Source organism: Lepidochelys kempii, chromosome 1 (assembly GCF_965140265.1).
Source record: "Lepidochelys kempii isolate rLepKem1 chromosome 1, rLepKem1.hap2, whole genome shotgun sequence".
In the NCBI taxonomy this organism is placed as follows: Eukaryota; Metazoa; Chordata; order Testudines; family Cheloniidae; genus Lepidochelys; species Lepidochelys kempii.
In genome coordinates this window covers 313,397,689-313,412,273 of record NC_133256.1, presented here as the reverse complement: position 1 = coordinate 313,412,273, position 14,585 = coordinate 313,397,689, and the positions used below count along the sequence as shown (strand labels likewise).

The following is a 14,585-nucleotide window of genomic DNA, read 5'->3' as shown; positions in this document are numbered from 1 at the left end:
TGCAACCTAAAAATACTGACGTGAAGTAACTTTGAATTCTTATTTTAGAAGTTGTAGAAGATGTCTTCCAAGTTTCCTACCACACTATCCCATACCGGATAGATTAAGAAAATGTGTGGAGCAAAAATCGGACATACTGACTTTTCAACCTCTACTTGCAGAGGTATGAGTGCGCACATATATGCAAGTGTAAAATATCTCTTTGCATCTTTTTGAATGCTAACCTGATCACATACAAAAATACTCCTGTGTAGTTGCTTTCTTTGTTTATATATATATATATATATATAGGTTAAGGCTGCATGTCTGTCATGGAAGTCACAATTCCATGACTTTCTATGACCACTGTACCTTCTGCAGTGGCCAGTGCTGGCTCAGGGGCTGCCCGCAACAGCAGTTTAGGTGTGTGGGAGGGAGGTCAGGGCTATGGGCAGGTGGTTGAGGTGCGGGGAAACACTAACCTTGGGGTGGGGCATGTCCCTGCAGCTCCTAGCCAGAAGGGCCAGGGGGCTCTGCAGCTCCCACCCCTGCAGCTCCCATTAGCTGCTGTTCCCGGTCAATGGGAGCTATGGAGCTGGCGCTTGTGCTGGGAGCAGCGCGCAGAGAGCCCCTTGTGACCCCTCCCCCTAGGAGCTGCAGGGACACACGAAGCCAGGTAGGGAGCCTGCCAGCCCTTCCAACCCTCTCTCTACAGTCCCAGCAGGGGTCCCGGGCCGCTGTTTCTCTCCCTCTCCCCCCCCCAGCACTCGTGGGGGTCTTGGGCCACCACCCCCCAGTACCCATGGTGCCCCTGCACTGCCTCCGTGCAAAAGCCCCCGTGGCGCGCCCCCCCCCACCCCGCCCAATTTTTAGTTAGGGGTATATAGTAAAAGTCATGGACAGGTCACAGGCCATGAATTTTTGTTTACTGCCGGTTACCTGTTCATGACTTTTACTAAAAATACCTGTGACTAAAATGTAGCCTTAATAATGGTTATCATGTAGGTCTACAAAACCTAGTTACAAAGTAAGAGTCTGATCCTGGTAGATGCTCTCTTGACTTTAGTGGGAGTCAGAGTATTGCAGGCCCTGAACCAGAGAAGAAATTAGAAGGCCTAGGCAAGTGAGAATTTGAAAATGGATGGGGAGTATATTAGAGTGCCATATGGAAAAGGCCATCTCAGATGCCAGAGCTGCAAAAGAACATGTTTCTTGAACTAGCAGTGTATGGTTGTGGGGAAGAACAGAGAGGAAGTAGGCACAGGATTAACAGGAATAGGTAGGAGGAGAAGGACAGGGTTTGTGAAGTAGGCTGGAGCAGCTCTAGAGAGTTTATTACTATACTGCTTTCTGGATAATGCAGTGTTTCACAACTCATCAGTGTCCCAGCTCTTCCCCAAAATTCCCTGTGTCAAGGTCTGAGTCTAAATGGTTGGAGAAAGAGTTCACAGAAGATTTGAGGGGTTATGGGTTTTTTGGGAGGGGTGGGGGAATCCTTTAAAATAATCCAGAAACCAGAGAGAGGACTGCTGTTCAACCAACATAACGTAAACCAGCAAACTCTCTGGTCACATTCCATTTGTGCATATTGGTAATTTTTATAAACTCCAAACAGCCATAAACATGGTAGCTCTTCGTCTACAGAGCTCAAAGTCCTGGCTTCTGGTTAGCATGCCCTTGTGTCTCCTTCAGAATCACCCAGCTACCTTTTTATGGTCTAAGCATAACTGCTTCAGCTCTCACCTAGGACTCTGAAATCCCGATTGTGATTTAACAAAAAAAACCTGTTGTCTGAGTTGACAAGTGGCTTCTGAAGGGTACAACTGAGGCATTGCAATAAGACACCAGGGCCATGAGACTGCTTCCAAGAAACTCCAAATGACCTGTATGCTCTGATGCATGCCAATCTTTCACAAGCCAAGAATGATCTCTGTATTTTAGCCTTGTGGTAAGCCAGGGGTTCTCAAACTTCATTGCACCGCGACCCCCTTCTGACAACAAATATTACTGCATGACCCCAGGAGTGGGGACCAAAGCTGTCCTGGGTGGGGGCCTGTAACCTGATCTTCGTCTTCCAGGGCCGAAGCCAAAGCCTGAGCCCCACCACCCAAGGATGAAGCTCTCAGAGTTTGGTTTTGGCCCAAGTGGTAGCGCTTGGGCTTTTGCTTCGGCCCTGAGCCCCAGCAAGTCTAATGCCGGTCCTGGCGACTCCATTAAAGCAGGATCACCACCCACTTTGGGGGTCTCAACCCACAGTTTGAGAACCCCTGTGATAAGCTAAATCTGCTGCTAAACATGTGGCACAGAATGCAGTGACGGCATTTGTTAATCTGCTAATGCTGCTACTTCTGCATTTCTGTTTTATTTGTGATTTGGGAAAAAGGTGAGAATCGCAGGGTAATCTGAATTTGAATCCTTCCTTCACTGTCCAAAATAGTTTAGGGCTCAAACAAGGTTCTACCGTTTCTATCTATCCTGGGCTGCTCTCTCCACATCCTCTGTTGTTAAGTGTCATAAGTGTTCTCTCTTGGAGTAATGTTTGACAGGGGGATTCTTTCAGCCAGTGTTCTTCCAGCTGTGCAAGGGCATGCCTGCCTTGGCAGCGTAAACATGAGTAATGTTGGCCAGTTGAAAAATAAGTGGTCTAAAATAAGTCCCACGCTCTTTTCCCCTCAGAAGTTACAAGGAACTAGGGTAGCCTGAATGCTATTTGTCGTTGCTATTGTTTTTAAAAGCGTCTTTTGAACTGCATAAATCAGTAACATTTTTTACCTTATCCATTTCCTGTGAACCACTAGCTTTCCTGATACCAAGAATTACAATTCCTTTGTCTACTTTTTAGTACCAGTACTGGATTTTGCTTTCTTCTTTTGAAAGAAAGGAGTTAAATACAAACAGTTAAATACAAAAACATTTTTTTAACTCTTACTAAAATTATTTAATTAAGACCTTCTGACTCTTCCAATAGTTCATTCTCTCTTATTTTCTCCTAGAAGTTCAGTATGTTATTTTAGGGTGCAGGAGTTGGTATTTGGTTTTAGAAAAAAGGGTCTCTGAGAACTTTATGCTTACTTAAAGGTCAAATACTAAATCTTAGATATTTTTGGAACTACTAGTCTTCGTTACAAAATTAGTAGTGTGATCTAAATAAAATACAGCTAAAATCAGGATACTTCTGTATTTACCCTTTAAGATGATTTTTAGAGACATCTCTTAGATTATAATGCAAAAAGTGTGTAAGTACAGTGGCTTAGATTTTTCAAAGGAACCAAAGGGAATTCTTGAACTTCAATGGGATTTGGGTGCCTAACCAGCTTAGGTTCTTCTGAAAATCCGTGTTCACGTACATGAAAATGGTAAATTAAGGCTGATGTTCTTCCAAAATTCCCATTGTCACTTGCTACCTTTCATTAGTGGATAAGGCACTGAACTGGGAGACTTGAGTTATGTTTCCAGCTCTGCCCTAACTTCTCTGTGACGTTCGGCAAGTCATGTCATTCTGTGCCTCTGTTCTCCCATACCTTTGTCTGTTGTTGTCTAGTTAGGTTGTACACCTTTTGGGGCAGGGACTGTGTCTTCATATGTATTTTGTATGGCGTCTAACACAAGGGACTCAGATTTTTGTTGTGGCATCTAGACACTATTGCAATACACATAACTTACTTTTTTTTAATTTTCAGCGACTGAATCTGTCTAACTATAAAGCAAACCTTTCTACCCTGCTGTGGCTTGAGGAGATCCATGCTGAAATGGAGATCAAAGAATTTAGCCTGAGTGGAATCATTTTGAAAAAGAATGGAAACTTCTTGGTGCTGGAAGTGCCAGGGTTGGCAGAGGGAAGACCTTCCTTATATGCAGGTGATGATTTACACTTAATAAAATTGTTAAAGCTGAATAGCAAGATGATCAATATTCTCAATCTACACAATAGAAATTGATGCATTTTATCTTTTCTATGTTTTCTGTTAAAAACATTTGAAGAGACAGGTATTAACCCTGGCACCTAGATAAATAGAACATTATGCCAGTATATTTTATTACAGTGCCTCAGAATGTTTGATTTCTGGAGATGTTATGCTTTGAAGAGGCAGTGTATGTGTTTCTGTGTGCTTTCATGGCTTGTCCTGGTATAGTCAGGATTCTGATGTACAGTAATTGATTGGGTTTTACATAGAAAATATACTGTACTGTTTAGTATTATACTAAATTAGAGAACATGTGAGAGGCTAAATGTAAAACCAGGTTAAAGGAGTTAACTTTTTTAGGTCAGAATTTTTGAAATCTGTTGCATTGTGTGGGATGTTGTTTCCAATAAATAGTGCTGAAACCGTGTTAGTCGCATACCACAGTAGGTGTCTTAGAAGTATTACTTACACACACAAACACACACACACAAAAAACTAGATATTCCAATTTTAAGAACATAAGACTAAATTGAGCTGAGGTGTGCACAGATGCATCATCTTCAGTGATGTCCCTTTGTTGGTGAGTTTGCAGGACCCTTGAAACTCATTAAGTTTCACTGTATTTCCCCCACACACACACGCACACCCACACCAGTGGCTAGTATTTCAGTGAGAATTTTCCAATATCTGGTAACAGTATTTTTATACTAAACATTGTATTTAACTTTTTTTAAAACTAGGTGACAAAGTGATATTAAAAAGTCAAGACTACTCTGAGCATATAATAGAGTACATTGCCTATGTTACTGAGGTGAGTGATTTAGCTTTTCTGCTAAAAACAGTAGCCCACAAAACTAAGGGGAAACTGAGAGTTAAAGGAGTAATTGTTTAGCTTTTGTGAAACTGGATTCATTTCAGTTACTCTCCCCCAAATTATTGATTCTACTTTATTTCATACTATGTTCTTTGAAGACAGAAGCTTTTGCTTCTTCTCAACACCACAAATTTCACCCATTAAAAGCAAACTCTGTAAAACTCTTATATAGAAATATGAAATTATATGGTAGATGTTATCCATTTTTTGTTTTTAACTAGTATGAGCAAATGTTCCAGGAGATTTTTCAAACATAAGGGATCTGATCCTAATGAGTGCTGAGTGCCGTCAAATCCTACAGGACTAATAAACTGTCTTTTTTTTTTTTCCCCCCTCTCTTTAAAACAGATTCACGATGAAGACGTTACGCTGAGACTTAACCCAGAGTTTGAACAGGCTTACAACTCTGAACCCATGGATGTAGAATTTGCATTCAATAGGTATTTTTGTAGACTTTTAAAAAGCTGTATTTCACTGTCCTTTATTATGTTAGTCTTATTACATGACTATTTGCTTAATTCTGAAAAGTTCACATGAAAGGAAAGGACAAACAAAATCTAAGAACTGGATGGTCCACTGCCTGGCATCTTCTGTACTCATTAATATCTCTGCAAAATGCTATCAAATCAGAAAGGGAGTGATTTACATTTTTACACACATTCTTTTACATGTAAATGACTACTCTAGGAGCCAGGCAATGGAAAATTGGACTCTGTAATTGAAATAACTTTGTGGCATCAGAGCAGGACAAGAATGGCTGACATTGACCTCACTATATTATTTTTAGTATGCTGCCAACATCAAAACTTGCTTAGAAAGCATTATTTTCCATAAAAATTCATCACTTCATCTTCCTTAATAAAACGAGTTGGGTTTTTTGTTTAAGGAAAAATATCTTCCTATCCTGCTTATCTCTGAAATCCCAGGTAACTTATTTTGTCCTTTTAATGAGAAACACTTTTCATATTTTATCAATCTATCTATTTTAAAGTTTGGTGAAATATGCCTATAAAAGAAACTTGACAAAGTAATCCTTCAGCTAAATACCACATGAAAACAGGAATTGAGGGAAGAAATACATGGTTATAGAGGCTTAATATTTCATTTAAGTCTTTGATATATAGCATTGATTCAAAGAGGAAGTGAGTATTGCTGTATTCTATGAAAACTTTTTAGTTTTTAGTTTAATCTATACTATTACTATTCTGTTGACAGGACTACCAGCAGGCGATGCCAGTTTGCAGTCGAACAAGGCATCTATCTGGGTGAAAAAGGTAACCTTCCAATAGCGTGAGGGCATTTTTCCTCCCCTTCAGAAAATACTGATGTGAAGTTAATGTACTGTACTCTTTTGGTCAGATTTCAAAATGCAATGTTTCACTGGGGCTTCTATTCATTCATCTAAAGTAACCCATATCTTTGTTGAGAGAGGAGCAATTCTTTGTCACAGAGCAACCACTATGAAAACTGATTTTCTCTCTGTGGTGTTTCTACATGAGGAAAGCAGTTTGACTCCAATTAGAACTAACATATCTAATCAATTTCTAACTACTGGTGCCACTATGTTGTTTTGCACAATGTGAAAGAGTTCTGCAGGACTTCCCAGCTTGGGTAAATTGGGAAAAATGCAGGAGGAATATAGGGAAGATGCAGAATTCCCTTTTAACTTTTTACGTAATCCTCCTCTGTTAGAGTTGGCTAAATATAATGGCCTTTGTATTGAAAAGAGTTGCACATTTCTGATCAGCTCTACAGACTACAGAAATGGAAACATGGATTTCAGTTTTACCTTCCAATTCCTCCCTCACCATACCTAGGGTTTTTACATCAAATTTTCATAAATTGGACATAGCTAATTCAAAGTGCAAGGAAAGAAGCTGATGATTCAGTTATAATTAAACCCTAACAGTAAGTGTCTTAATGTATCTATATTGATAGAGCCATGTAAAATGCATTTTCAAAAAAAAAATTCTTTTTCCCTTCCTTAAACCCAAAGTGTTATTTCCAAATACTCTGGTTTTACAATCCCCACAAGTTGTCAAGACTTGGAATAATATGGGATGTCGTACTGTTGCTGCTGATCGTGAACAGTATACCAAGAAGAAAGATAAGGTAAATCTACTATAAATGTATTTCTTATAATCTTTTACACTTAAATGCCAACAGTTTGCTACTGCAGATATAGTCTTTGACAGGACCAGCACAATAGTGAATGCATTGTTATATCTGGTGTATTTATGATGTCTTCCTTCTGGTGGCAACGATCTTGTTTCACAGTTCAGTGCTTTGAGTGGATCAACCTGTGATCCATGATTTTGGTTTCTGAAAGGGAAACTGCTTATGAAACTATGAGTCTGGGTTGTCAGATTTGCTTTAGACTGGTTTTCGTAAGCTCCTTTAAAAAAAAAAAAAAAAGAAGAAAGATACTGGGCTGCAAATCATACTGACTATAGGAGCCAATGAGAATTCTTATTGTGAGGCATAATTATGCTTCCTGATGCGATTGATCCAGCCTTGATACGACTCCTGATTAAACACATCATAAAAGAGGTGAATATTTCCTTAAAAATAGACAAAAAAGCACATATTGGCAGTTCTTATAGGAAAGAAAAACAGATAAACCAATGGTAACTTTTGAAAACTCATCCAGATCTGCAGAATATGTGTGCAATTAGCAACAGTGCTTTAAGATGTCATGAGTAACTTTTTTTCTTTTGCTCAAATAAAAGGGGCCAGGATGTGAGGATATTTGTCTGGGTTTTTCCTTTCCTCTTTGTCCTTCCCGACAGCTTTTTCTGTTGATATGCAGTTAAATGGGAGGAAGTGCTAAACATTTCTAACAGTCTTAAAAGCATTACAAAGAGAGAATAATTATAGCGTGCTTACGTTTGATTATTTGTGTGTGTGTTTTCTGTAATGATCTTTTCAGAAAAAGAAAATGCAAAATGAGCAAACAAAATGCATGGTGCCAAAGGAGAGAAACATAGTGGCCATGCCTCGAATGGTGACTGTTGCTACACAGACAAGTAAACTGAGTATGTTTTAATGCTTTCTTTCCATCTTGTACTGATGTTTTGGATTTGAAAGTTGACTGGTAAACTGGTTTGGAAGATGGAGTGTGTGTATGTGTGTGTATGTATGTAGTTTTTAAACAAACCAAAAAAACCACCCAGATCTTGGTACATTGAGGAAGTTCCAGAGGACTGGAAAAAAGCTAATGTTGGACTAATACTTAAAAAGGGTCAATAGGATGACCTAGGCAACTATAGGTTGCTTGGCCTAACATCTGTCCCAGGCAAAATCATAGAAAAGCTGTTATGGGACACAGTCATGAAAGAATTAAAGAATTGTAATGTAATTAATACCAATCAGTATGGTTTTTATTGAAAATAGGTCTCATCAAACAAACTTGATATCATTTTAGATGAGATTACAAGGTTGGTTGATAAAGATAACTGTTCATGTGAGATACTTGGATGTCTCTAAGGCCTTTGACTTAATGAGCACTATACAGAATCAATGTAGCCCTTATTAAATTAATTAAAAACTGGTTAACAAAGGATTGCAAATGAGAATAATTAACCATTAGAGGTTATTTCTAGTGGGATCCTGCAGGGATCTGTTCTTGGCCCAGTGCTAAGCTTTCTCAATACTCTATCAATGTGGAAAAAAAATATAAAATCATTACTGGTAAAATTTGCAGATGACACAGATTGGTGTAGTGGTAAACAGTAGAGCTGGCAAGCGATTAATCATGCTGTTAAGCAATAATAGAATACCATTAATATTTGGGTATTAATATTAATATTAAATATTTGTGGATGTTTTCTACGTTTTCAAATATATTGATTTCAATTACAGCACAGAATACAAAGTGCACAGTGCTCACTTTATATTTATTTTTATTACCAATATTTGCACTGTAAAAAACAACAGTATTTTTCAATTCACCTCATACAAGTACTGTAGTGCAATCACTTTATCGTGAAAGTTGAACTTACAAATGTAGAATTATGTACAAAAAATAACTGCATTCAAAAATAAAACAATGGAAACTTTAGAACCTATGAGTCCACTCAGTCCTACTTCTTGTTCAGCCAATTGCTCAGACAAACATGTTTGTTTACATTTGCAGGAGATAATGCTGCCTGCTTCTTGTTCACAATGTCACCTGAAAGTGAGAACAGGCGTTCGCATGGCACTGTTGTAGCCGGCATCACAAGGTATTTTTGTGCCAGATGTGCTAAAGATTCATATGTCCCTTCATGCTTCAACCACCATTCTAGAGGACATCCGTCCATGCTTATGACGGGTCTTGCTTGATAACAATCTAAAGCGATGCAGACAGTGCATGGTCATTTTCATCATCTGAGTCAGATGCCACCAGCAAAAGGTTGATTTTCTTTTTTGGTGGTTTGGGTTCTGTAGTTTCCACATCGGTGTGTTGTTCTTTTAAGACTTCTGAAAGCATGCGCCACACCTTGGCCCTCTCAGATTTTGGAAGGCACTTCAGATTCGTAAACCTTGGGTCGAGTGCTATAGCTATCTTTAGAAATCTTACATTAGTACCTTCTTTGCGTTTGTCAAATCTGCGGTGAAGGTGTTCTTAAAATGAACATGTGCTGGGTGATCATCCGAGACGGCTATAACATGAAATATGTGGCACAATGCAGGTAAAACAGAGCAGGAGACATACAGTTCTCCGCAAAGGAGTTCAGTCACAAATTTAATTAACGTGTTATTTTTTTAATGAGCGTCACCAGCATGGAAGCATGTCCTCTGCAATAGTGGCCAAAGCATAAAGGGGCATATGAATGTTTAGCATATCTGGCATGTAAATACCTTGCTATGCCAGCTACAAAATTGCTACTCAAACTCTGATTCGCACTTTCAGGTGACATTGTAAATGAGAACCAGGCAGCATTACCTCCTGTAAATGTAAACAAATTTGTTTGTCTGAGCAATTGGCTGAATAAGAAGTAGGTCTGAGTGGACTTGTAGACTCTAAAGTTTTACAGCGTTTTGTTTTGGAGTGCAGTTATGTAACAAAAAAAAATCTATATTTGTAAATTGCACTTTCACGATAAACAGATGGCACTACAGTACTTTGTATGAGGTGAATTGAAAAATACTATTTCTTTTGTTTATCACTTTTACAGTGCAAATATTTCTAATCAAAATAATAGAAAGTGTGCACTGTACACTTTGTATTCTGTGCTGTAATTGAAATCAATATATATGAAAATGTAGAAAAACATCCAAGAATAATAAATTTCAATTGGTATTCTACGGTTTGACAGTATGATTAAAATGGCAATTAATCACAATTAATTTTTAATCACAATTAATTTTGAGTTAATCACGTGAGTTAACTGCTATTAATAGATCAATTATCCAGAATGATCTAGATGATACCAATCATTTGGTAAGGTTGGATCATTTGAACACCATGTTTTAGTGCAGTTAAGTGCAAAGTCATACATCTATCTAGAAGAAAAGACTGTAGGTCATACTTACAAGATGGTTGAAAGAATCCTGGAATGCAGTGACACTGAAAAGGACTTAAGGGTCATTCTAGAAAGCCAACTGAACGTGAACTCGCAATGTGATGATATAGCTAAGAGGTGAACGTGATCCTTGGATGCATAAGTAGGGAAATATCAAGTTAGAAGTAGGGAAGAAGCATTACCTCGTTATACAGCATTACTAGAATGCTGTGTCCAGTTCTTCAAAAAGGATGTTGAAAAATTTGGAAAAGGTTCAGAAAAGAGTTGCAAGGATGATTTGAGGTCTGGAATACATACCTTAGAATGAAAGTTTTAAGTACCTCAAATTAATTACTTTATCTGAGAGAAGGCTAAGAGGTTACTCGATCATAGTCTACTAGTACCTACATGAGGAAGAAATTTCTTATAGATGACTCTTTAATGGGGAAAAAAACATAATGGGATCCAACAGTGGGAAGTTGAAGCTAGACAAATTCTCATTAGAAGTAAGGCACGTCTTTTAATGTTGAGGATAATTGATCATTGGAACAGCTTACTTAGGAATATGGCAGAATCGTCATCATGTGAAGTCTTTAAATCAAGACTTGAATGTCCTTCTTAGATATGTTCTAACGGTCAAACAGAAGTTATGTATGGGCTTGATGTAGAGCTCACTGGTGTGAGGTTCTTTGGCCTGCGTTATGCAGGAGGTAAGACTAGATGATTATTATGGTCCTTTCTGGCCTTAAAAATCTATGAATGGCCCTTTGCACGTTTGAAACTGAAGGTCTTGTTTTTCTATTTTAATTGTTATTGGGATTGGGAATTTAAAGAGTTGTCAGATACATTTTTAGCTATCACTGTCTTTTTAAAATGATTATATTATAAAGTCTAGATCACATTAAAACAAAATCTGTTTAACTGAAATTCTAATTTATAAAAAAAAACTCTCCTTGTGTATTTGTAATGCTTATCTGTTTTGAATATAGTCAATGGAATCATGACACCTGAACAGAGAGACTGTGAATTTTTCAATCCTGCGCTGAATGAGCATCAGAAATTAGCAGTGAAAAGGATACTTAGTGGTGAATGTCGTCCAACTCCTTACGTTCTCTTCGGACCACCGGGAACTGGAAAAACTGTAACAGTGATAGAAGCGATCTTACAGGTAATAGTGAACAACAAAGCAATAATCTCTGGAATTGCCATAGATACTTATCATAATCAAAACTAAAAATAGCTTTTAAAAAAACATGCTAACACTTAGAGGGTATTTCAGTTCAACTCTCTCCATGTGAAAATAAACCCAAGAGAAGATCTCTGTACAAGTTTGTGTTCATAAATCTTTTAACAACATATAGTCAGTTTTTTAATTCAGTATTTTTGTTTAAATACTATTCACTAAGACAGGGGTCGGCAACCTTTCAGAAGTGGTGTGCCGAGTCTTCATTCACTTTAATTTAAGGTTTCATGTGCTGGTAATACATTTTAATGTTTTTTAGAAGGTGTCTCTCTCTTTCTCTAAGCCTATATATTATATAACTAAACAATTGTCGTATTGTAAAATAAACAAGGTTTTCAAAATGTTTTAAGAAGCTTAATTTAAAATTAAATTAAAATGTTGATCTTACGCCACCGGCCGCTCAGGGGTTCCATCCGCTGGCTCCTGCTAGCCAGGATCCCAGCTGCTGGACCTGCTCAGCCCGCTGCCGGTCTGAGGTCCCGGCGCTGCCCAAAATACAGTGGGTACCTACCTTCTCCCTGGTTCTAGCCTATTCTCTTCCTCTCTCTCTGCACTGAGCTGAGGGTGGGAGTCCACTGAGCACAGGCTGGGGGTGAAGGAGCAGGCTGGGGGTCGGGGTGCAGGGTCTGGCCAAGAGCTAGAATGAGGGAGGGGGCTCAGGGTTGGGGCAGGAGGTTTGGGTGTGGAGCACTTACCTGGGCAGCTCCCATTTGGTGGGAGGGGTGCAGGTGGGAATGTGGGGGGGAGGTGCAGGAGCTCCCATTTGGTGCACAGGGTGGGGATGGAGATGTGGGGCGTGCAAGAGTCAGGATGTGGGGGGTGTGGGGGGGCTGGGGATGTGGGGGGGTGCAAGAGTCACGGCAGAGGGCTGGGGGCATGTGAGGGGGGTGCAGGTGTCAGGGCATAAGGTGCTGGGAGCCTTGGTATGTGTGGAGGTGCCAGAGTCAGGGCTGGGGTCATGGGGTGGGGGTGAAGGAGTCAAGCAGAGAGCTGGGTGTGTGGGGGGGGGGTACAGGACTCAGGGCAGGGGCCTTGGGAGTGTGCGGGTCTGCAGGGCTCAGGGAAGAGGGCTGGGTGTGTGTGGTGGGGGGGGTCAGGCAGAAGGCTGGGGTCCTCACGGCAGGGGGGCTGGAGGGGATATGCCCCATTTCCCCAAGTCCCTGCTCCCGCTTCTTCTCCGCCTCCACCAGGAGCAGCGAGCACACTGACTCCGCTCCTCCCCCACCCCTTCCCCCTACCTCGCAAGGGCCATCAGCTGATCAGCTGGCAGGGAGGGAGGGATGGTGGGGTAGGAACCCAGCACGCTGCGGGAAGAGGCAGGGGAGCTGGCAGGACCAAGCTTCTGCCCCTTGCCCCCGTGGGAGGGGGCGGAGAATGGAGAAGAGTGGGCCGGGCCGGATTTTTAATGGCACGCTGCTGCCTGCCAGGACCCCGGCAGGCAGCAGTGTGCCATTAAAAATGGGCTCGCATGCCGTCTTTGGCACACGTGCCATAGGTTGCCGACCCCTGCACTAGAGCTTTAACCACCGCTTTAAAAGCACATACCCTGCATTCATGGTGTGTGTTTCAATCTGATGATGGTGATTGAATTTCCAGTCTAGGGAAAGATGTTTCCTTGAGTTTTGACTGAACTGCAACATGACGAATGTAGAAACATGACGAATGTAGAAACATTCGTAATTGTAGTCTGAATTATATTAAATATTTGAACTGTGTGCTTGCTTTATTTGTGATGAATGTAGCTTTTCCAAATGAAATGTTTTAAAAAGCTGCACTTTTTTTAAAATGCAGATACATTATACTTTACCAGACAGTCGAATTTTGGTCTGTGCACCATCCAACAGTGCAACGGATTTAGTTTGCTTACGACTGCATGATAGTAACCTCCTAAAACCAGGAGCTATGGTCAGAGTTAATGCTAGCTGCAGGTGTGAAGAGGTAAATTTTGTAAATCCTTTTTAATTAAAATACTAAAAAAAGGATGTATACTTTTAATCTTAAAATGTCACTCCTAGGACTTTCCTTTGTTTATTAAACTCACTGAGGAAAATAGTATTTATATTTTTAGGGTTAAAAATAATTCACTAGATAATCAATTGGCGAAAATATGTTAATTGTGGTAAATAGCTGGAATTTGTGCTAGAATTTGAGCCTAAACTTAAACTCATTGTGTAACGCTTTTTTTTTCTGTAAGTAGGCCATTTATGTCAACGGGACTACTTCAAACAGTAAGATGCTACTCAGTGTGGAAAAGGGTGATGGAATTTGCTCCATAATGCATTGAGTTGTATGTATGTAACGGTGACGGGGTTCCTCTGGTGCAACCTGGACCATGGGACCACTGAGCCCTTTGTCCTACCAGCCTGGGGTATCCCTCTCACACTGATGTTGTTGTTAAGCCACAAACCTCTGACAGGCGCTACATTTACACAGCCATCCACAGGCAGGGATGCACCCAATCAGGGCCATCCCGACCCATACGCAAAGTACGCAGCTGCATAGGGCACCAGGAAATTTGGGGCACCAAATTTCGTGGTGCCCTAAGCAGCTGCGTGCTGCTCCACTTCTTCTACATGGCCTCCGCCTGTTTCCACCCCACCCCCACTCCAGCTAGCTCTTCCCCTGAAGATGGCTACAGGGGTTGCGCTCCCTGCACTCACTGATGGCAGTAAGTAGAGCGACCTGGCCCCAATCAGCTCTGCTCCCCTGGCTCCCAGCCCTGCTGCTTGCGAGTGCAGAGGAGCAGTTCCCCCCAAGCGTAGGAGCCAGAGGAGCAGAGCAGGCTGGGGCCAGGTCACGCCACTTCCCGCAGGAAGTAGCCAGCTTCGCCCCTGCAGAGGCCTGGAGCCAGCCCTCCCTCCCCCCCCCAGCCCCCACAGTAGTCTGGGTCCCCACACAGCCCCCACCCCCGCAGGGGGGCGGCTGCTTAGGGCATCAAAATGGCTAGAGACGGCCCTGCACCCAGCTGAGTTACATGAATGCTTTGCCAGCCACTGTTGAACCAATAATAGAGAGGCTCCCCCCAGCTCCTCCCCAGCCTTGCTGCACCTCAGAACTGTACTGTCTTGCTCTGGTCAGAAGCCTGATCAGTGTAAGTT

At 41.0% G+C, this 14,585-nt stretch overlaps 1 protein-coding gene across 1 annotated transcript in view; it reads left to right on the top strand.

The window, feature by feature from the left end:
- Positions 1-14,585, top strand: part of MOV10L1 (Mov10 like RNA helicase 1) — an 83,236-nt gene that overhangs the window by 28,980 nt on the left and 39,671 nt on the right. The window contains exons 10-18 of the mRNA XM_073331779.1: positions 49-163; positions 3,660-3,837; positions 4,625-4,695; positions 5,107-5,198; positions 5,974-6,032; positions 6,755-6,870; positions 7,688-7,793; positions 11,234-11,412; positions 13,279-13,425. Of these exons, the coding sequence (XP_073187880.1) occupies positions 49-163; positions 3,660-3,837; positions 4,625-4,695; positions 5,107-5,198; positions 5,974-6,032; positions 6,755-6,870; positions 7,688-7,793; positions 11,234-11,412; positions 13,279-13,425 (1,063 nt within the window). The remainder of the gene's footprint in view (positions 1-48; positions 164-3,659; positions 3,838-4,624; positions 4,696-5,106; positions 5,199-5,973; positions 6,033-6,754; positions 6,871-7,687; positions 7,794-11,233; positions 11,413-13,278; positions 13,426-14,585) is intronic.